Source organism: Zingiber officinale, chromosome 5B, assembly GCF_018446385.1.
Source record: "Zingiber officinale cultivar Zhangliang chromosome 5B, Zo_v1.1, whole genome shotgun sequence".
Lineage (NCBI taxonomy): Eukaryota > Viridiplantae > Streptophyta > Magnoliopsida > Zingiberales > Zingiberaceae > Zingiber > Zingiber officinale.
In genome coordinates this window covers 29035384-29059676 of record NC_055995.1, presented here as the reverse complement: position 1 = coordinate 29059676, position 24293 = coordinate 29035384, and the positions used below count along the sequence as shown (strand labels likewise).

The window sequence follows — 24293 nt, the reverse complement described above, 5'->3', positions numbered from 1 at the left end:
TATCTTAAATTTTGGATAGAATAGCTAAAAAATCTTTGCAACAACTATCCTATCATTCCCTAAATTATACATTTAGGGATAGTACTTCTCTAAATTTAGAGAATGAATTCCATTCCCAAAACATTATAGAAGAGAGGGAAGAAATAGGAAAGCTAATATATGATGTATTGAAAAGTGAATATTCAAATTTAATAAAGTAAATTTTTTATCCTAAATTATGTATTTTAGATAGAAAAACTAGTGTGGATGCTCTAAAGGATTAGTAAAGTGGGGTGCTCTGTGATTCTAAAAATATATATTTTTAAATTTTGTCCTTAATTATTAGATCTGAATCTAAGTTTAAGCATTCAATTAAAATCGAATCGAATAAATTGAAAATTGAACCAATCAAATTTTTTTTTGAGCCAACTGAATCAACCGGATTTTTTTTTAAAAAAAATCGAATAAATTGAAAATATTAAATATTAGTTAATTTAATTTTTGACTAAATTAATTAAAATTTTAAAATCAAATTAATTTTAATTAATTATTTTTTAAAATAAAAAATAATCAAATTAATATATTTTTCTTCTAATTCAGTTTACTGGATATAATCGAATTATAAATTTTAAAATTAAAATAAAATTGAATTTAAAAAAAATCAAATTAACCGAATCATTTGGTTAATTCGAATTTATTGAATTTTTACTCACCTTACTTGAATCCATAATTATTTAATAAACTTGGACTCGACTCAACCCGGTCTCGTGACCTCCTCGAAATGGAAGCCATTGTTTCGACACTGCGTTTCTCCTTTCGCACGCGCCATCCGCTGCCATCTCCGTCCCGCAGGCCAATCCGTCCGCGCTTGTGTCGACCAGCTGTTAAGCACGTTTTGCCGCCTCGCGCAGGTTCCTACGATCCTCAGCCCTATGTATGCCTTTTCACTTATCGCAATCCGCACTTATTTTCGTGGTTTCTGAACCCTGAAGTTTCCCAAAAGAGCGCGGAGGAAGGGTTTGGTGCGGCGGATAGCAACCTCGATGCCCTCCCAGATGAGTTTTATAATGATGTGAGTGCTCTTCTGAACTGATGTCTCCCTCTGGTATTTTCGTTTTCTACTGCAACATAGATTTTGTACCGTCGATGCGTGTGAATTAAATTGAAGGTGGTTCGCCTGCAAAGTTTTTTTTTTTTTTTTTTTGTTATGTTCCATTTTCGAGGCTTTGTTGGACATTTCTCTAATAGTGAGCTAGCACTAATAAATATTGTCGCCAGATAATGTTGATTTACTAGTATCGAGTCCAAACGATGTTATAATTTTATTGAAATTGCCCACATTATTAAAGATTTAATTAGACTATAAATTTTGTAAGAAACCTGAGCAAATGTCACACAGAGGCCCCTACTTTTGTTTTTGCCCTGTTGAAACCCTCGTTAATGAAAAAGCCTAATTGAAATGCCATATGTCTTTTTCTCCCAAAATTACTCCTGAATTGTCTCTGTGTGTGTGTGTATTTGTATGGGATCTTGTAGAGCTCCCTGGTTGTAACCAAATGGTTGCAAATTGGTTGCTTGGCCAAGAAGGATGCCAAGGATAATATTGAATGTTCCAAGACAAAGAGATTAAGGAAGGAATTCGCTTCTCACTAGTAATGTCCAAGGACTTGTTCAGGATCATATGACCTTTAGTTAAACTATTTGATTTGGAACTTCATCAGATAGCTGCCAAAACTTTTTTTGAATGGCGAACTGATAAAGAATGATATTCAGAGGATTATCATGAAGGGCATCCCTTATTCTAGTCTTGTTACTAGTCTGCGGTATGCTTAACTTTGCAAAAGATCTAATGCTGCCTTTGTTGTGAATTAACTTCATAGATATATGTCCAACTATGGTAGGAACAATTAGGTTGCAACAAAGGAAGTATTTGAATGTTTTCCAAAGACAGAAATATATGCATGTTTCTAGAAGGGTAGAATTTCTATAGTGAACTAGATTCTCAAATTCAGACTTCATCGAATCTTCATATTAGCAAGAGGGACTACTTAATGAAGTGCTAAGAAAACACTTACTAATTTTTCACTGCAAACAAAGTTTGTATCATGTTATGAAGCTTTTATACTAGCTAAATTGCTAAAAAAATTATTCAAGGGTTACTTGTAGTTGATTTCATCTCCAAGCCTTTAAAGATATGTCTGACAAATTTGCAATGTTCCTAAAAATGATTAATAAGAACTCAGGTGTGTCCAAACATATTGAGGTTAAATATCTTCAATTATAGTTAGAGACCTGGTAAAAAAAGGGGGCATAGATGTTAAGCACATCGAGAACAAATGACAGTGGCTAAACCATTAACCAAAAGAATATAGGTCCAATGTTTTTGTGAAATTTTTTTCAACTTGGGCATTACAGTGTCTTTTCGTATACTTGGCCAGAGATAGTCTATTTCGTAAAACAATGTATTGATTTTGAAAAATGCATCGAGTATAATTATCATGATATTTAGATTTACATGTGTGAATGCATATATTTATCAATGCATCAAAAGTTTTCAGAATAAGCTGATTTTCTTAGCATAAATGTCAATGACACTTTTTAGTGGCTAGAGATTTTCCATAAGTTCTTAGAGAAATCATAAAGTTAACTTTTTATGTCTAAAGAAAAGATAAAGGTAGATCCTTCATATGATTTTAAAGGGAAAAAAGCTATTTTCTCATATGGATTATGAGAAACCAAGGAATATAAATTTCTCATTTGGTTGAGGAGAAATCATATGGAAGGCAATAAAAATAATGCTATGTTTAAACTTGAGAATTGAGAGGGGTATTTTTCGGCTACATATTCATCTAGATAATTTGATCCATGTGAGAAAAGAGATTAATTATTGTATTTTAGAAGTAATTGTAACATTGGACACAATTCTCATTAGAAGTTGATGGCTTTGTAGGGTTAGATTGTTTTAAGAGAGTGTTAATATGAGTTAAACTTGTTGTCATTTTGCGGCTTCATAAAATTTGTTTTTAAAACTAGCTTGATTTTTCACTCAAGTATAATATGTTTTTTTTTTATGAAACAAAAGAGTAATGTTGAGGGGGGAGTAAGGCTGCATAAAATAGACCTTTCCCCAGGATTCCGCATTGGCTGGAGCTTCATGGACCGAGCCACCTTTTTTAATTCTTGCATGCTATCTTGGGTTGAAATTTCCACACATATTTCACTTGCTACAACATTTACATGGTGTTACTGAGTAGTCGGTTGTGGACACCGATGCCTTTGTTGCACGTCGCTATAGTTGGAAGCAAATTAATTACTACCTAATTTGTTATTGCTATAGTAGAAATAAATTAGTTATTGCCTAATTAGTAGAAAATAAATAATGGCCTAATTTAACTACTATTATAGTAGAAACAAATAATGGTCTAATTAGCTTTTCTATTTTTGATTTCTTGTTTCCTTTATTGGTTGGTCTTTTCTAAATCGTGTTATGTTTGATTTCTTAAATAAGGAGTGTTATTATTAATAAAGAGAGGAAGAAAAATTGTGTATTTGAATAATTTAGACTCCGTCCAAGACGAGTCTTTCTCCCTCCCTTCCCCCTTACGTGTTGCATGATCAAGTACGGATCTGGATCTTGACCTGTGACTCGATCCTGCACTCGAGACCATAACAACTTGGTATCAGAGCCCATCATGGGTGACGCGAATCCTATCACATCCAAACTCGATGCCTTCATGGAAAGATTGATCTCACAATAGCAAGTTTTCATGGAGCAGATCACCTTTCGCCAACGAGGACTATAGGAGCAGATGGTCGAGTTATCCCGTACTGTTCAAGAGACAAGACGACAACCAGTGCCCATCACAAACAACTCTACTAGCGCGGAGTGTGGCCCTTCCAAAGCCTCAGAGGCCAGACCTGAACCGCCAATCAGTGGTACCTTGGTTCGGCGGTACTCGAAGATGGAGTTCCCCACCTATTCTGGAGAAGGGGATCCACTGGGCTAGATTAAAAGGTGCAAAAAATTCTTTGCCAACTAAAGGACCACAAAAACCGACAAGGTTGGCCTTGCTGCCTTCCACTTGGTAGGGGAAGCCCAACTTTGGTTTGATAAAATGGAACAAGAAGAGCCAGATATGACTTGAAAGCAATTCAAAAACCATTATCATATCTGCTTTGGGCCACCTATAAGCAACAACCATCCATGAGAGCTAGCAAATCTGAAGTAGATGAGCTCGGTAGAAGACTACCAGTGGCAGTTCTAGTCCCACCTTGCCCGAACCTCGGACCTCCGACCACAACAACATGTTGACTTGTTCACTGCAGGACTAGTCGAAGATCTCCGTATTGACATCGAACTGCAGAAGCTTGAAAACCTAGGCATTGCAATGAATATGGCTAGGACATTAGAATGGAAGCGCTGCTTCCATCAAGGCGGGGGGCTGCTGCGCACGAATTGGGGCGGAACCACAACCAAGCTCAACACAAGCCGTGGAGGCCCTCCTTTGGCGAAGACCATGACAACAGGGGACATCAGCAAGAGACTCCACCTGCTTCATTCTTCAAGCATCTGACTTGTTGGTTAATCCTAGGAAAACGTACCGGTTCCACTGTACAAAATTTTTTGTACAAGTGTCGAACCTTTCCTTAAATAACTTATTATGTTCTTTAGAAGTTAAATTAGGAATCACAGACGGAACTTAATATCATTTATTCCAAATTTAACTTATCTGTTCTTAATGGTTTAGATTTGAATCGCAAGCGGAACTTAACACTATTGATTCAAATCTACCTAGGTTATTAATTCCATAAATATTAATTTTCAAAATTGGCTTTCAGTACTGCATGGCGAGGCACATGACCTTCTTGGATATGGGAGCAACCATTACCGCCTAGGCAAAGCCTTTTAAGGAAAGCTAATATTTATTTTCTTAAATAACCCTAAGTTAACCAAAAGGAACAATCGAATCACAAGTTCGAAAAAGAAGAAAACACAAACTCGAAAAATTAGATATAATTGCCTCTTGTATTTAGAATTTTTACAAAGAAAATAACTAGTATGATGCGGAAGAAAATTACTAGTTATACCTTCTCTTTGTAAGCTAATGACCTCGAGATCTTCTGCCGTATTCCTCGCCTCACCTTGGACGTTGTGTGGGCGACGATCCTCCAAGATGAACACCACCCAAAAGAGTCCTTCCTCTTCCTCTAAGATTCGGCCACCACCACTACCCTGGAGAAGAGAGCAAAGGGAAAGGGAGAAGGGAAGAAGGGACCACCAAGCTGCATAGAGAGTGTATCCCATGAAGCCCCTCACTCCTTCTTTTATATTACTTCAAGGCAAATAAGGAAAAACCTTTACAAAAAATAAAATCATCCAAGAGTTTTCCTTTCCTTTTATTTTCCTTTTCTTTCCTCTCGATGAATCAAATCACCAATCAATGGTCGTGATCAATCCTATACGGTTTAGGAATCACCTCGCTTGGGCACCAAGCAAGGTGGCCACCATCATATTTAAGAAAGGAATAATAATTTTTATATAAAATTTTACAAGAAAAACTCTTATAAAATTTTACAAGTTCTCTTCTAAAGTAGAGTTAAAAAGGAAAGTTTCTAAAATTAAAACCATGTTTTAAATTTAAAACTCTCTTTTAAATTTTTTTTAACACGACGATAGAAAATTTTAATTTTAAAACTTATCTCCTTTTTTCTTAAACCACGAGGATGGTTAAAAAGGAAAGTTTTAAAACTTTTAAAACTCTCTATTAAAACACGTGCCAAATTCAAATAAGGAAATTTTTAAACTTATAGTTTTCACAAAGAGAAGATTTTAAAATTCAAAACAACCCTCCTTGTTCAATATCGTGGTCGACTTCACGCTGGGTCACTGCAAAGGGCGCCCTCGCCGTCACCAAGCATTGAATCGGCCCACTTCTTGGACATCAAGAAGAGTCTTACATTTGGATAGACTTGAGGCTATAATGAGACTACGACAGGGACCTAGAGGAGAAATTGGTTTTGGCCTTCCGATGAGATTGAGTATCCCGTGTTCGCCTCGAATACATAACTCAAGTTCATCGATAATAACTCATTCCACTAGAGAGTTATTACCACACTACCGCACAAATCCCAAATTACATTATGGGCTCCTTCTTATCATGAGTGTGTTAGTCTCCTTGTGTTTAAGATTACGAATGTCCACTAATTAAGTAAGTTACCGACAATTCACTTAATTAATATCTAGTTCCAAGAGTAGTACCACTCAACTTTATTGTCATGTCGGACTAGGTCCACCTGCATGGTTTAACATGGCAATCCTTATGAGCTCCTCTTGGGGACATTCTCAACTTAGATAACTAGGACACAGATTTCTTCTATAATCAACAACACACTATAAGTAATATCATTTCCCAACTTATCGGGCATATTGATTTATCGAGCTAAACCTCACCCTTTGATAAGTCAAAGAAATAAATATTAAATATATGTGCTTGTTATTATATTAGGATTAAGAGCACACACTTCCATAATAACTAAGGTTTAGTTCTTTACTAAGTCAGTACAAAAAGAACTTACCTAAATGATTCTACTCAATACACTTAAAGTGTATCAGTGTAATTTATTAGTCAAGATAAACTAATACTTAATTATACTACGACTATTCTGACAGTTTGTTCCTTTCTATCATGAAGCAACTGTTTATAATTTATAGAGAACCGACAACATGATCTTCTGAGTGTGACACCACACTCCATGTTGTCTACTATATAAATTAATTGAACAATTACATTTAATAAATAAATGCAGATATTGACCAATGTGATTCTTGTATTTCAACAAATAAATGTTTACAAAAGCTAGGCTTTTAGTATACACTCTAACAATCTCTCACTTATACTAAAAGATTAAGCTGCCATATTTGTTGCCTTACATCTGATTCCCATCCCCTCCACATGTCGATCAAAAGCTTTCGCCGGAAGGGCCTTTGTGAAAGGATCTGCTAGGTTATCTTCTGATGCAATCTTGACGTCGACAATTTCTTCTCGCTTGACGATGTCTCATATCGTGGTACTAAGCCTATATGCTTACTTGTCTTTACGAGCTCGTGGTTCCTTCGAGTTTGAATCTGCACGCTATTATCACAATAAATTGTGATGATTTGGGCAAACCAGAATCACATCTAAGTCCATTAGAAAGTTCCCGAGCCATACAGCCTTCTTCGCCCCTGTAGGTCGCCACATACTCGACTCCATGGTTGAGTCCGAGACGATTTCGCTTAACACTCCTCAACGAACGGCTCCACCTCCTGAGTAAACACATAGCCCGACGTAGACTTACTATCGTCCCTATCCGATTGGAACCGTGTAACCCACAGGGAGCAAATCGTCTGCTTGGTAGACTAGCATATAATCTCTAGTCCTTCTCGTACTTTAAAATACGCTTACACAGCCCAACGTCTCGCTGTGGTTACTTGATATCTCGCTAACCACGCCCACGACAAAACAGATACTGTGTCTCGACACAAGATTGCATACATAAGGCTTCCTATACCAAGCATAGGAACGCTTCACGTCCTCAATCTCCTTCGATATCTTCGGGACATCTCTTTAGATAAGGCTACTCCAGCCTAAAAGGTAAGAAACCTTTCGAATTTCGATACTAAAACGAGCAAGAATCAGATCTATATATAAAGCTCGAATGTATAACATTCTGCCTCATGATCCCTTATAACTTTGATCCCAAGAATGTGTGCACATTCTCCTAAGTCCTTCATATCAAATTGTTTGGGCAACCATACCCTTACGTTCGATAATACCTTGACATTGTTGTCAATTAACAAAATATCATCTACGTATAGTACAAGAAATATCACCACCTCATAATCCATTTGCCAAATCTCATAATCCATATGAGCGGCAAAGGACAAGAGTATCCGGATAGACTTAAGCATGACTACCGGCGAAAAAGTCTCCTCATAGTCGATTCCCTCTTTCTGAGTATACCCTTTCGCAACAAGCCTTGCTTTGAAGGTTTCTACCTTCCCATCTGTTCCTCTTTTTCTTTTGTAGATCCACTTGCATCCAACGACTTTTACACCATCAGGTGGCTCTACAAGCTCCCAGACCTTATTAGAGTACATAGACTCTATTTCAGAATTCATTGTCTTTTGCCAAAATAATGCATCTATATCTTGGAGTGCTTCATCATATGTCCGGGGATCAGGTTCATGTTTACCCGGGATCAAGTCCAAAGACTCTCTCAAAAATATGAATCTCTCAGGTTGCCTTACAACCCTCCCACTACGACGAGGCACCGTCGGGTCAGATCATACGCGACACGTGTCATAGCCTCGTGGTACTTCATCTCATCGCTGCAATCAAGCAGACGCGCTCTCTAATTTCTTCTAAAACTATTTCACTCATGGACTTATGGTTCATTACATAATCTTCTTCTAAAATCGAACATTGGTGCTAACAACGATCTTCCGATTTTTAGGATTATAAAACAAACCACCTTCGTTCCCTTAGGATATTCCACAAACAAACAAACTTCAGACGTGATTCCAACTTGTCAAGATCTCCCTTCAGACATGTCTGGACTACCCCATATCCGGATATGATTCAAACTGGTTACGCCCATTCCATAATTCCATAGGAGTAGAAGGAACTATTTTAGAAGGTACCATATTCAGAATGCACTGTTGCTTCTAAAGCATATCCCCAAAACGAATTTGGTATTTGAATAATTCATCATCGATCTAACTATTTCCATAAGAGTCATATTCTTCGCTCACACACCATTCTCACTGTGTACCAGTGCGCCAATCGATCAATCTCGACTGATAAGTAATTCCTAAACTCTCCAAAGAGGTATTCGCCACCACTATCAATAGTGTCTCGATACTTTTACCAAGACGCTTCTCCACATCAACCCTATATTCTTCGAACTTGTCAAAGCATCTCAGACTACAAGCATCGATAAACGTATCCGTATTCAATAATTGTTCATAAAAGAGACAAGTATTCATAACCACCTCTGCCGGATGTACAGACCACACAAACGAACGAACCGCTCTAACGATCTTGGCTCTATTCCTCGCCTTAAAAGGTCTCTCGATCATTTTTCCTTCCAATTAAGATTCACGTGGAAAGTTTTCCAACTCTAATGAATCCAAGAGTCCATCGCTACAAGTCTTGAATCATACTTAAGTTAATATGTCAAGCCTTAGATGCCAAAGATACGTCTTTCATCTCAAGGTTCTTTTCTCTTATTAGAGTTAGAAGACGTGTTATTAATTTTCATATTTTGCATTGTGGAGAAATTGATTTAAAGTATATGATTGTCAACCAACGCAATGTAACGTATAATTACCTTATTTCTTTATAACGATATCATATTAAAGGAAACCGAATATCCATCCAAATACAGTTTAGAAACCGAAATTAAATTCTTTCTAAAATTGGGTACATAAAACAATTTCTTAAAATCAAATTTCTATTCCTATCAAAAGATAAGTAGACGCCTTCCATCGCAATGTACCGCCACCTTAAGAAGATTGCCACGCAGACGTTATCTCTCCATCAAATAGTGGGTTTCCGAACCCCGCAAAGAATCGCAGACATGATCAGTGGCTCCGTGATTCACACACCAGTGCCGGTAGATAACACCGCTAAACATGTTTCAACCACTGTAGTATGAGATATATCTTTATTGCTCGTTCCTACGAGACAAATCGCTTAATGTCCAGATCGTCATAGATGAAACACTTGCCCTTCGGCTTCTTCATTCCAAATTTTCCGTCTCAGACTCGAGGTTTATTCACTTTCTTAAAAGACAAGACCTTCTTCCTTTCGACTTGTAAGTGAACCATTTTCAAAGATGAATCCGAGAACCGAGACGAAATATTCCTTCCTCACTCGTAGTTCTATCAAGTTCCGCCAACGATACTCTCTTTGTTCATCGTAATAGTTCAGCGGAACGCTCAAACTTCGGGTAGCTTTGAGAATTATATCGATCCGGGTTTCCATCGATTTCTCCAAGGACTTGTATTTCAGATAAGCCATTATTTTGAGGATACGATCCTCACGGTGTCCTTCGATACGTAGTAATGCCATTAGCTTTCATCGCTTCTCGCTAGCAGACTGTGCCCAAAGAGTTCTTCGAGATTGTTCATTATATCATAAGTCGTTGGTAACTCTTGATGCTGATGTTGCAATACATTTGACATCGATGCCAAAATATACCACCGTGCCATCTCATCTGCTTTTATCCATTTCTTATGATACTCAATCTCCTCCGGGGTAGAGTCACCGTCAGTGCATCACGGCCACCTCAACAAGATAAATTTATAGCTTTCAAAGAAGAACAATGTCCGTGTTTCTTTTCTAATCAATATATTGGGACCAAGAAGTTTGTTTCTTCCAGTATAATGGCCAGTGGGTTGAAAGTCATCTTAAGAATCACAAAAATAAACTTTGGTCAAGACTCTAAATTTGAATAATATCGATTCCTCAAACAATACTATTTTAAATTAACCAACACCTCAAATCACCGTGAATATCAGATGCCACGTTAGTGTGGACGATACAAATTCATCATTTGGAAGAGGAGGGTGTGACCCATTAATTTTATTATCTTGTCATCCTAACTTTATGACAAATAAAATTAATAGTTGGTTTTCCTTTGGTCACACAAGACAATAGCAGTGACTCCATTGGGAGGATACTATTGAACGCGCCTAAGTGTATACCATTACTTGATATTAAGTCCATTAAACAGGATTGCGCCTTCAGTTGGAGAATATCACACGCCCTAAATAATTTCCTATAATCATCTATAAAAGGAAGTTTGATCTAGTGATCCACAACAAACCCATCCGTTGTGGAGGGAGGCACTCAGAGCCAACACGCAGGCTTGTTGCATCACTTACAAGCCAAGAATGGAGACCACGAGATTTATTAAAATCCCTCCCACTTAGTTATTTAAAACGAGGATTTTAACCTATCCTAGCATGCATCACATGCATATAAACATCATAGAAATAAAAGCAATAAATTTGGAAATTAATTTTTCAACTATTATGGCTTTTATCTCTAGTTGTTATGCTCCAACCCTAGCTGCCGCCATCTTTAGCCACCGCCATCGGGTCGAGTTGTCAGATCCATCTTGCTTCTTATTCCGCGCGCCTCTGGTGCTCCAAAGTACCACGCGCAAGAATCCGATCCGCAACAAAATAGAATTTTACATATATCGATTCTATATTCCACAAGGAATGTATACGTATTCTAGATCGAACAAAATAAAATTCTAAAAATCATGCTGTATTTTATACATACAATCATGCACACAAATAATGCCCTTGACATGTCCAAGGGTCCAATCACACACAATATCAATAAGTCATAATAGTTGGAGCCTGCAACCAAAGAGTTAGCACATCCTACTATTTTCCTGCCTAAATTATGTATGATATGTGCATAACCTATTTGAATTCTAAACACACAGAGGCAAATCCTAGCTCTGATACCAATTGTTGGTTAATCCTAGGAAAACGTACCAAAAATTTTTATACAAGTGTCGAACCTTTCCTTAAATAACCTATTGTGTTCTTTAGAAGTTAAATTAGGAATCGCAGACGGAACTTAACATCAGTGATTCCAAATTTAACTTATCTGTTCTTAATGGTTTAGATTTGAATCGCAAGTGGAACTTAACACTATTGACTCAAATCTACCTAGGTTATTAATTCCATAAATATTAATTTCCAAAATTAACTTCCAGGACTGCATGGCGAGGCACATGACCTTCTTGGATATGGGAGAAACCACCACCGCCAAGGCAAAGCCTTTTAAGGAAAGCTAATATTTATTTCCTTAAATAACTCTAGGTTAACCAAAAGGAACAATCGAATCACAAGTTCGAAAAAGAAGAAAACATAAACTCGAAAAATAAATTCGAAAAACTAGATCTAATTGCCTCTTGTATTTAGAATTCTTACAAAGAAAATAACTAGTATGATGCGGAAGAAAATTACTAGTTATACCTTCTCTTTGTAAGCTAATGACCTCGAGATCTTCTGCCGTATTCTTCGCCTCGCCTTGGACGTCGTGTGGGCGACGATCCTCCAAGATGAACACCACCCAAAATGGTCCTTCCTCTTCCTGTAAGATTCGGCCACCACCACCACCAAGGAAAAGAGAGCAAAGGGAAAGGGAGAAGGGAGAGGGTCGGCCACCAAAAGACCTCCAAGCAATAGAATAAAAGTTGTATCCCATGAAACCCCCTCACCCCTTCTTTTATATTACTTGCCCAAGGCAAATAAGGAAAAACCTTTTACAAAAAATAAAATCATCCAAGTGTTTTTCCTTTTCTCTTTTTATTTTTCCTTTTCTTTCCTCTTGATTGAATCAAATCACCAATCAATGGTCGTGATCAATCCTATATGGTTTAGGATTAAGTTTGGCTGGCCCCTTGCTTGGGCACCAAGCAAGGTGGCCGGCCACCATATTTAGGAAAGGAATAATAATTTTTTTTTTTTATAAAATTTTACAAGAAAAAACTCTTATAAAATTTTACAAGCTCTCTTTCCTAAAGTAGGAATTAAAAAAGGAAAATTTCTAAAAATTTAAACCATGTTTTAAATTTAAAAACTCTCTTATAAAATTTTCTTTTTTAACATGATGATAGAAAATTTTAATTTTAAAATTTATCTCCCTTTTTTCTTAAACCATGAGGATGGTTAAAAAAGGAAAGTTTTAAAACTTTTAAAACTCTCTATTAAAACATGTGGCCAAATTCAAATAAGGAAATTTTTTAAAAAATTAAAATCTCTCTTTTAAAACTTATAGTTTTCTACAAAGAGAAGATTTTAAAAATTCAAAAACAACCCTCCTTGTTTGAATATTGTGGCCGGCCCCTACGGCTTTTCCAAAAGGGTCGGTCCCTATAAGAGAGGATGTGGCCGGCCCTTGCCCAAGCATTGGATCGCCCACTTCTGGACATCAAGAAGAGTCTTACACTGGATGGACTCAAGCTATAATGACTACGACAGGGACCTAGAGGAGAAATTGTTTTGCCTTCACGGTGAGCTTGAGTATCCCGTGTTCGCCCCGAACACACAACTCAAGTTCATCGATAATAACTCATTCCACTAGAGAGTTATTACCGCACTACCGCACCAATCCCAAATTACATTATGGGCTCCTTCTTATCATGAATGTGTTAGTCTCCCTGTGTTTAAAATTACGAATGTCCACTAATTAAGTAAGTTACTGACAACTCACTTAATTAATATCTAGCTCCAAGAGTAGTACCACTAACTTTATTGTCATGTCGGACTAGGTCCACCTGCAGGGTTTAACATGGCAATCCTTATGAGCTCCTCTTGGGGGCATTCTCAACCTAGATAACTAGGACACAGATTCCTTCTATAATCAACAACACACTATAAGTAATATCATTTCCCAACTTATCGGGCATATTGATTTATCGAGCTAAACCTCACCCTTTGATAAGTCAAAGAAATAAATATTAATTATATGTACTTGTTATTATATTAGGATTAAGAGCACACACTTCCATAATAACTAAGGTTTAGTTCTTTTACTAAGTCAGTACAAAAAGAATTTACCTAAATGATTCTACTCAATACACTTAAAGTGTATCAGTGTAATTTATTAGTCAAGATAAACTAATACTTAATTACACTACGACTATTCTGATGGTTTGTTCTTTTCCATCTTAGTCGCGAGCAACTGTTTATAATTTATAGAGAACCGACAACATGATCTTCTGAGTGTGACACCACATTCCATGTTGTCTACTATATAAATTAATTGAACAATTACATTTAATAAATAAATGCAGATATTGACCAATGCGATTCTTTTATTTCAACAAATAAATGTTTACAAAAGCTAGGCTTTTAGTATACACTCTAACATGACTCACGCCGAGATGGTAGAACCAAGAGCCAAGGGCCCCTGTTTTAACTGTGATGAGTCTTACTCCATGGGTCACAAGTGTAAACGTCTATTTTGGATTAAAGTGCTTGAAGGGTAGCCTTGGTGCAACGGTAAAGTTGTTGCCATGACTAAAAGGTCACGGGTTCGAATCCTGGAAACAACCTCTTGGAAAAAGCAGGGTAAAACTGCGTACAATGGATCCTTCCCCGGGACCTCGCATGACGGGAGCTTCATGCACCGGGCTGCCCTTTATGATGATAGGAAGGTGAGGAAGAGGGGAAGTGGATTTGGAAATTTCCCTCCTTGCTATTAGTGGCGTTATACCCCGCTTTCGAGCTTGAGGACAAGCTTAGCATCGAGGAGGGGAGTGATGATGTGGACGCTAAGGTGGACGCCTTTGTTGGACGTCGCTATAATTGGAAGCAAATTTGTTACTGCCTAATTTGCTATTGCTATAGTAGAAAATAAATAATGGCCTAATTTAACTACTGCTATAGTAGAAATAAATAATAGCCTAATTAGTTTTTCTATTTTTTATTCCTTGTTTCCTTAATAGGTTGGTCTTTCCTAAATTGTGTCATGTTTGATTCCTTATATAAGAAGTGTTATTATTAATAAAGAGAGGAAAAAAAATGAGTAATCGAGTAATTTGGACTCTGTCTAGGACAAATCTTTCCCTCTCTCTTCCTCCTTACGTGTTGCATGACCAAGTAAAGATCCGGATCTCGACTCGTGACTCAATCCTGCACTCAGGACAATAACATAGTCAAAGTGATAATTTAGTCCTAGATACCAAAGAGCTCTTATTGGCACTATACTCCACCAATAGTTGCATTTTCCCTAAGAAACTCCCAAACTTTCCATCATTTTGATATGTATTGGTTTTAGTGGTTCGGCTTTATAAGAACAAATTCTAGTTCCATCTTAATATGTGTTCTATCTCATACTTATCTGTTCTCTTATACATTTAATTGGCTTAAACGGCCATATGATAACTAACACTAGAATCAAACCAAAGTTTTATTGTTATGGCTGATGATACTTACCGTGTTAAAATATTTTGACTCATTGGTTAATTCACAAAATAAAATCAATAGAATGGTTGGTGATGAAGGGATAAATTATAAATGAAAATACTTTGCACTTGACACATGTGCATGGCTAAATTTAACTACTCAACTATAGAAGTTCTCTTTTTTTTGTTATCTTCTTGTACTTACTATGCAAGAAACAAAATTTGGACAGTTATGCACGATAGGGACTTTTTGTCATTAATGGTAATTTTCATGTATAAAGTCCCTATCAGTGTGTTCATTTCATAGAATGAAATTGACAATAAATATATTAGTCATTCTTGGGAATGAAATATAGTAGGAATAGGCTAAGAATAGTAGTACTTAGTTTGGTTCTTAGATAATAATATCAGAATGAAGTACTCATTGAATGAAAGAAGGAATAGCTAAGAAGGTTAAGGAGTGTTTGGTAGAGCTTCTATTAGGCTTCTTAAATTCTAGCTGCATGGAAGCATTTTTTTAGTGTTTGTGAATGCCAAATTCTACTTCCGCTTCTACAGCTTTTACTCAAAAGCTAGAAGCAAGAATTTGATGCCTTTTCTTGCTTCTGCTTTTTTATTTATGGTTTAAAATTAAAAGTTGGCATTTATGTCCATAATAAATATATCATTTTACATAATTGCCACTACACTTTTAACATAAAATAATAATCATCTTTTATTGTAAGTATTTATTTTTTAAATACTATTTTTATTTTTATATCATTTGTATTTTCAGAATTTTTTATACATATTTTTATGTTTTATATAAATTTTGTCATTTTTTATATTTTTATTTTTATAAATTTTATGCATCTTTTCAAACATTCATGTTATAAAAAAATTAATTTTGATATAATATTCAAAATATAATAATAATTATATAAACACATCATTATTGATGGTATATCAAAATTATATTTAGATAATTAAAAAAGATTAATTTATATAGTTTAAGGATATTATTGTCATTTAACTAAAAATTAAGCTTTTAAGTAATTATTGATCAAACACTCAAACTTTACCTTATATTAGCTTTTGGCTTCTATTTTCAAACACTTCATACTTTAGCTTCTCACTAACTTCAAAATAATCTCTATAAGAATCACTTTTAAATAAGCAAAAGTTCTCCCAAATATTCCCTGAGAGAGAATAACAAATATGCTCTAATTGATATTCTATTTGATAACTATGTTATTCTGACAGAACTTATTATGAATGAAATAGCTAATCTGTGAACCAAAGATGTTTGATCTTGGCTTTACCTTTCATAGTCAAAGGTTATATTGCTGGCATAATGGAATTCTTATAGTTAGCAATGCATATAGTGTTATGGTCCAACGTATCATGCGATGGACAAAATTCACAAAATAGGATGACTCTCACTTCAAGCCAGTCAAAAAGACATCATGAAGCAAGTGGGTGCAAGGTTTAAAATCTTGGCCTTGCCGAGGTTTCGGTATGTGAACGATACGGTTTTGGTATCATATCGTGTTGTGCTGATACGGTTTCAGTATTTTTTTTATTTATATATAGTAATTATTAAATAAATATATTTATTATGTATAATTTAAAAATAAGTTGTATATTAATTTTATATGAGTTCTCCATTTTTAAACAACTTAATATTGTTAGAAAAAATAATTAAATACAGTTTTCTTTAAAGAAAATTGATCTATCAATAACTCGAATTAAAATTGATACATCATAATATGTTACCTTACTAATACTAAAAGGAGTGGTTGTAGGTAACCTTTATAGTTCAACAATGTGCAGATTAAAAAATTATATAAATGAATAAAAAAATTATTTTATATATAATAATTATATAAATTAACTATTTATTTATTTAATAATTTAAGCAATATATATTTAAACTAGTAAAAAAAATTATAATATCAATTAAACATTAAAATAGTAAAAACAAAAACAAAATAATTAAAAAATATATATCACAATATAAATTTGATTTATTAGATTTTTTTTTGAATTTTTTAGAATTTTTAAAATAAAATTTAAAACATTAAAAATAATTTCAAAATATTATTTAATAAAATTTATTAATTTTTTAAAAAATTTAAATATATTTTTTTCTATTTTATTGGGATAATTTAACCATACTTAAGTGGGAATTGTTTGATTTATTTAAATTGTAATATTAATTTTGCTGGGTAACCAACGCCGGCTCCCCCCCAACCCCAAACACGTGCCCGCAACGCCTCCGACGGCGTCTCACGACGCTTTCGGCCAGAAGCGTCACGATGCCTCTAGTGCCACCCCACGATGCCTCCGGCGGCATCGGAAGGGTCCGACGACGCATCCCTGCGTCTCAAGACGCGCGCGTGTGACATGCCAATTTCGCTTCCCTGTGGAATAGTAAAAATTGTCCGTGTCGGGCAGCAGAGAATGACATTTCAATCGCTGTGTGGGTGTCCTTTTTTTACCTCAAATCAATAATATTGGCAAAGGATGAGACAATACCTTGGAAAAAAGTCTCCTTAATGGGCTTCTGCTTTCAGTGGTGCTGACAACACATGACAAACTAAATAACGGAAAGAAGGAAAGCACTTGATTAGGGCCCTAAAGTTAGCTGAGAAGATAAACAGAGTCACAAGAGCAAGCCTCTCAAGTGGGCTTCTCCTTGACAAATTAGTAAAAGGGAGAAGGAAAGCACTCAAGGAGGGTCGTAGAGTCAACTGATAGGATAATGTCTCACAAGACACAGTTACTGCAGGAAATCTGCCACCGAAGAGGAAGTAGGGTTGGTCAAGGGAAGCGTTGCAATTTCCAGATTTGGGATGTGGTTGTTCTAATGAAGAAGCTTGCGCATCTGCAGTAGAAGTAACTACAAGTTTGTCTGTAGGATCTTGAACCTGGGAGATGCAAAGCCTAGAATTGTGTATGTTCTTTCTGGTGTGGATGACACAAGAAGGTTGCAGATGCTTGGAAGGAGATATTTGGAGGTAACAACACAAGAAGGAGATCCTCCACAACTGCTCAATGTTGCCACTAGCTACCAAGCTTTCAAGAGTAGAACCAACTCAAGGGAATAGCGGCATCGTGAGGATAAGAGAAAGAGTTGTGATGTTCTGCCTTGAGCATAGATCTGCTCACCTTGACAAGTTGAGAAACAAGCAGGCGGTGTTGAATCGAGCGGGCAACAAAGAGGTGTGAACAATTAGTTATGGGTGGAGAGCTCGCACAATGAGAAGAGAAATTGAGAGTGAGAAGTAACAGCCAAGAGAGAGCATTGAAATGCACCCTCCTAAAGGGAACATAACCCTAGAAGAATGGCTATGATATTATGATAAGTAGGATAAAGTAATTTTTGATTGGATGATATTGTCAGAGGAAAATGGCATAGTGTATATATAGGCCTCAACACATAACCTTTAACCTAAAACACGCTATTTGAGACTAAACCTCTAATACCTATAATATCATGTTATTGTTTGGCACGAGCCTTGCGACATGGCAATTTGATGGCATATGAAAATGTCAACCATATCAACTCCCTACAACCACTTGGGTGGAACAATATGGCCATCTCCCATTTTATATAAGAGCCAAGTTGTAGCAGTAGTGATTAATTATATGGTAATTTGTGACATAGGTAGTTGCTTAATTTAGTGAATAGTTTCTTTTGTTGTGGTTCATTAGTTTAGTAAATAATTTCTATTCCAAATGCTTCCTCCTTTCTTTACCTTATGCTCATATTTTCACTATTATTAATCTCCATTAGATGTGTTGGACATTGTGGACACAGCATTTGGCTGTTATTTTCATTTTGGTTATCCTTGAAACCATATATGTATGTGATGAATTTGCAAGTTTCTTTCTCATTTGTCCCTGGATACAATTCTTGGAACTTTTATCATTAGTCATCTCTAGGAGTGGCAAGCACGCCAACGTGAAAAAACGAAGGAGTGGCATGCTTATCGTAAGAAGGAGGAAGACGAAGAAAGGAGAAAGATTGATGAATATCGGGAGATAGGCATGCGCCTAAAGGAATACCCTGAGGAAGAAGTTCGCAAAGCAAGAAAATTAGTTTCAAGTTTCATAAGGTCTGCTGAAGAAGTGGAAGAGGTAATTATTTCCCTTTGTTGAATTAATCTTGGGTATTGTTGCCATGGTGCTTAATGGTTTGTACCCATGGTCATGAATTTTTCTTGAAAGAACTATATAGAAGTTGCTAAGCTTTTCCGACTATTGTTGTCTGATTTTACTGTGCTTAGAAGTATATTTGATTTATCATTTGCTTAAAGTTTCGGTTAGTAACTATATCACTGCAATTAGAATGCTGAAGAAACATTTCATTTTACATGAGCCAGTCACAGATATAACCTATAAATTTATAGATCTTCACGAGCTAATATATCTACCATATTCATGTCATTGTTATTGGAAGATTCCTTAAAATCTTTAGTTCTCCTTGGCTCCTTGCTGAAAGATTCCAATTGTTTGCTCATGTTTTTTCTGAACATTGTAGATTCTTGTTATACTATATTTTTTAGCCATGAAAGTTATAGCCAATACTGCTTGTGCTCACTATAAATAAAAGTGCATTCTTTGCTTGTTTTGTATTGCTTGATGAGAGAAAAAACCTTGTTCAACTGCTTAATGGTTTGCATCTCTTAACATTTGATTGGGTGACCATTATTCCATAAGCTTCCTTTATTCCAAAAGTTAAAACTGTCACGAAGGTGTGTAACTGGGACATTTATACTCTTACAGATCCAAAGTCACACAACTTTCAATATTACTGAGTTTTCTCCTCATTTTTATATAAATAAAGTTGATGTTTTGGCATCTTTTTGTTACTAAGCACATGAAATTAATAACAACTAAGTAATCTAAAAAATGTTTCCTTGCTTATTTATATTATTGCATTATTATAAAACAGGCAATAGTTCTATTTGACTCAAAGTTTCTCTCAGTTTAATTATTAGTCCCTTGGATAATCTATTCTCTTAAGGTCTGCATGAATGTAGGATTGGATTATTGTGTTCAAATTTACTTTTGAATTATCCTTTCACTTAGATGTATTAATTAAAATTTAAGAACACAAGAAATCTTGCAGCTCCTTGTATCTTTTGTTTTTATCAGAAAATTGAGGCAGCAGCTGAGAAAGGCGAACTTACAGAACTCGTTTTGATGGTTATTTGGAATCGGCTTGATCTTGCTCGGCGAGATGTATGTGCAGTTTCAATTTTTTCTTCTTTTCAAGTTCTCTGCAGTGTTTCATATGAATTTAGTTTTTTCATGGTTCCTAATCCTCATAATCTCATGCCCCACTCTGTCCTGATTCACCTTGATAGAGCATCATATTATTCCTAATTTTGTGCTTTATTGCATTATTTCCCTACCAGTAATGATTTGTCAGTATGATATAGTGAGACCCTTTGCTCAATGTATAATGCAACCTTGAAAATATTATTTCTTTTTTGATCTTTATATCATGTCCTCATTCCCTTGAACAGTTAATTGTCCTCTTTATCCCACTGATAGTGGATAGTCTAATAATGATAGGATGCAGGTAAATACAGCCATAGGATTGTCATTGCCATATGTACATGAATAGTTATATGGCAATTCTAACATGAAACAGTCAACATGATGTGATATTTTATTTATGTCATGCCCTAGAGGCTTTTCTGGTTAACTACATTGTCAACTAACAGCCATGAACATGCATTGTTGTTGATTTATTATCTATGTATCTAATAATCAGAAGCTTGTGAAAACTGTGTTTATGCACTACTCCATTTGACTAACTTGATATTGACCATGCCTAAGTGATATAGCGAAAACTCATTCCCATGGTGGTAAATGCTGTGGTTCAGATTTTAGTTGAAGGCACAAGTGCCAAATCCTTGGATCAGTGCTCTCACCATCTTTCAGGTCTGCATTCAAAGTATGGAGCCATATTTGTTGATTCAAGGGTTTGTTAGAGATAACAGTTTAGGGGCGCTTTAGAGAACCCTTATTCACAAGATAACTTAAGTCAAAGTTAAAGCAAGGAAATGTTTCTAATGTTTCACGGTGAAGATATGATAGGCCTAATAGATAAAAGGTCTAATCAGGATTCGAAATCTCGAGTCATGTTGATGTTTCAAAATGGTTAAGTTCAATGTTTGTTTTCTATCTAGAATGATACAATTTTAGCGTTATTCTATATGGAGATAAAATTATAAAGAAAAAAAATGATAAAATTATCTCAATTTTAGTATGTCAAGGGATGTTGAGTGTTGAGACAACAACACCGGAGATATTGATTTTTGTAAGTTATCGTAACGGATATGTTTCGACCGTTTCGCGTGGTTCAGTATGAGATTTCAAACCATAGGTCTAATAGCTAGTTGATACATCCAATAATCAAAGTATTCTGCTGACTCCCTTGCAACTTGAACTGAAGTGGATGGTCCACCTCGTGCATATAATATTGATGTTGCCTTGGCTGGAATACTGTGTGTGCTCCAGAGGTGTATATCTCCAAGTGTGTTTCCAAGGTGGATGTCTTTTTTTATCATTCAAGATATGTGCATATTAATAGTTAAACATAATTGTAGGATTAGATACTCAAACTAGTATGACATCATGTATAGACAATGTCAAGTGAGATGTATATAACTGACCCTCTAAATAGTTGGAATAATATATGGTTTGTTGGATATTGTTGTTTCTGTTGTCAGTTGTAAATGATGATCAAGAAGTTAATTCTTCTGTTTTTGTTCCATGCTTGCTGTATTTTACTAAAAGAAATTGGCATGGGAAAAAGCAGCATGTTTTTTTGTTTCTAACTTCGGCTTTATTAGAAATGCTGATTCTAAAACATTAGAAAATGAATCACTATTCTAGTCAGTTTGGATATGCTACCATATCCAATCACATAATGGTTAATGCTGTTCACTTTTGCCTTATTTTGCTAAATTCCTCTGTATTTTCTTTCCTCATGGTGATTTACTCTAACCAAGGTTGACCTGATAAAAAATTATTCTACTTCTATTTCCAGGAGGAAAAGGATGTTGTTAGAAGTCTAGACCTTTTGTACAGGAGGATAGAGGTAAGAACTGTGGCCAAAGTTCTCCTGTTAACTGTCGAGCATATTGCTTTGTAAGATATATTTTATCACTTAAATTCGGATTCATTTTATTTATTCCCATTAATAAATATCATGCTAGTTATTCAGTACCTTTGGGGTTGTAACACTATTCAGCTGCTAAATGATTGCTTTTAAAATGTTGAAAATGTGTGCATTCTAGACAGAGATTTTGAAGAGGGATTCTACGCCTGCTATGAGGTTGCTCAACGACCTACTTAACCTCCATGATGGGTTTGATGATGAAGGGTGGCTTAAGCAATGCAGGAAGCGCATGGTTGATACTTTCCCCAGAGAAGATCCTTTCAGCATGCTTGTTCCTGCTGGGTTCGACATGGAAAATGTATTTCCTTATTCTACTTGGATTTTTAGCGCAGCTTTCTTTTTAACATCTAGATATCATGTTAAGGGCCTTTTATCTAAATAATACTGAGACTAATATAATGCTATAGTCTATTTTCTTGCCGAAAACATTTGAATGTATCTTCACTTTAGTAGGAATGGCAATTGACTGAACCTTTTTGAAGTACCCAGCAACACATTGATCACCTTTGAGAAATTACCATAAATTCGGTTCATGAATATATGTGCAACATGTATAAATGATGAGTATGCTCATTGAGTTGGGTGTACCGTCAGTTGTGGAAACTCATTAGTTGTGTTTAAGCAATTTGATTATAAGAATAAGAACTTGTGGTTTTGGTTGGAGACCTATACTTGTGTCCCTAATCTGGATAGTCAAAGATTTAGAAGGCACCCATCCTGTTGAGTTTCATTTTGCAATACTTTTAATTCATAGATATTTGACGAGCAATTTATGTGAAGAATTTGTAGCCGGCTTTAAATAGTTGGGATAGTTTCTGTAAAGGAATTGTCAAGTGTCTCCAAGAACATTAGTTTGCCCTTTCTATGCTCATTGCATAATATATCCTTGCTATTGACCAGTTCTTCCCTTCTATTCAGCATCATGGCCGCGTAGAGTTGCCTCCTGAGGATGACGACGTGATACTAAGGGTGGATTTTGTCAGAGAGGTTGACCAATTATTGCAAGAGGTCCGATCTGAGCAACAACTTCCGGAATCTCCACAGGGATTGGATCCTGAAACAGTCGCAGTCAGGTTGAAGCAGCAGGAGAAGCAAAAGACTATCCATCAAGTAGAGGCACTCCTGGAGTTGGCAATGTCACTGCAGTGGTAAAGCTGCAGTGAGATCCCAAATCTAACTTGTCGTATGCTGCATCCACACTATATCGCTCATCTTATGAGCTCATGACCTTGCAGATAAGTGGATCTGGTTGTGATACTGATCATGTTCTTGTACGTCGGCATGCTGATGAAGTTTTAGAATCTGCTGTTGGAGTGTATACTGAAAGCCTAAGCTTTGTAACATTCATTATGAATAAAGAATCACATTTGATTAAATTGTCTACATTTGTTTGTAGTTGTTCATTTAATTTATATTATAGATAACATAGTATGTGGTGTCACATGCAGAAGATGATGTTATCAGTACCTTATAAATTATAAACAGTAGTTCACGACCAAAATAGAAAGGAACAAACCATTAGAAGGTCGTAGTGTAATTAGGTATCAGTTTGTCTTAACTGTATAATTACACTAGTACACTTAGAGTGTATTGAGTAGGACCATTTGAGGTCATTTCTTTTATACTGACCTTATAAAGGAACAAAGACCTCAGTTATTATGGAAGTGTGTACTCTTAATCATAATATAATAACAAGCACATATATTTGATATTTATTTCTTTAATTTATCAATGGGTGAGATTTAGTTCGATGAATCAATAAGCCCGATAAATTGGGAAATGGTATCACTTATAGTGTGTGTTGTTGATTATAGAAGGAAACTGTGTCCTAGAGATACTAGGTTGATGATGTCCTCAAGAGGAGCTCATAGGATTGTCATGTTAAAACCCTGCAGTGGACTTAGTCCGATACGACAATAAGGTGAGTGGTACTACTCTTGGATTTAGATATTAATTAAATGAGTTGTCGAACTCACTTAATTAGTGGACATTCGATATCTTAAACACAGGAGACTAACACACTCATAATAAGGAGCCCAAAATGTAATTTGGGATTAGTGCGTTAGTTCAATAGTTCTCTAGTAGAATGAATTATTATTGATAAAATTAAGTTGTGTTCAGGAATACGGAATGCTTAATTTTATCGGAGATCAAA

The 24293-nt window shown here is 35.7% G+C and overlaps 1 protein-coding gene across 1 annotated transcript; it reads left to right on the top strand.

Annotated features, from left to right (window-relative positions):
* Nucleotides 1-736: 736 nt before the first annotated feature.
* On the top strand, nt 737-23541 carry LOC121984308 (protein PALE CRESS, chloroplastic-like). The gene is made up of 7 exons (XM_042537183.1): nt 737-890; nt 972-1051; nt 18886-19080; nt 20101-20187; nt 22007-22057; nt 22257-22436; nt 23057-23541. Exons 1-7 carry the CDS (start codon nt 761-763, stop codon nt 23288-23290), a joined length of 957 nt encoding a protein of 318 aa, XP_042393117.1. The 5' UTR covers nt 737-760; the 3' UTR covers nt 23291-23541.
* The last annotated feature ends 752 nt before the right edge of the window (nt 23542-24293 follow it).

What these genes read in the sequence shown, in the direction of transcription:
- LOC121984308 (XM_042537183.1), top strand. Translation starts at nt 761, where the DNA reads ATGGAAGCCATTGTTTCGACACTGCGTTTCTCCTTTCGCACGCGCCAT. An exon ending in CGTTTTGCCGCCTCGCGCAG is followed by an intron (nt 891 to 971) that starts GTTCCTACGATC and finishes TGAACCCTGAAG; the next exon opens with TTTCCCAAAAGAGCGCGGAG. An exon ending in TTTTGTACAGGAGGATAGAG is followed by an intron (nt 22,058 to 22,256) that starts GTAAGAACTGTG and finishes TGTGCATTCTAG; the next exon opens with ACAGAGATTTTGAAGAGGGA.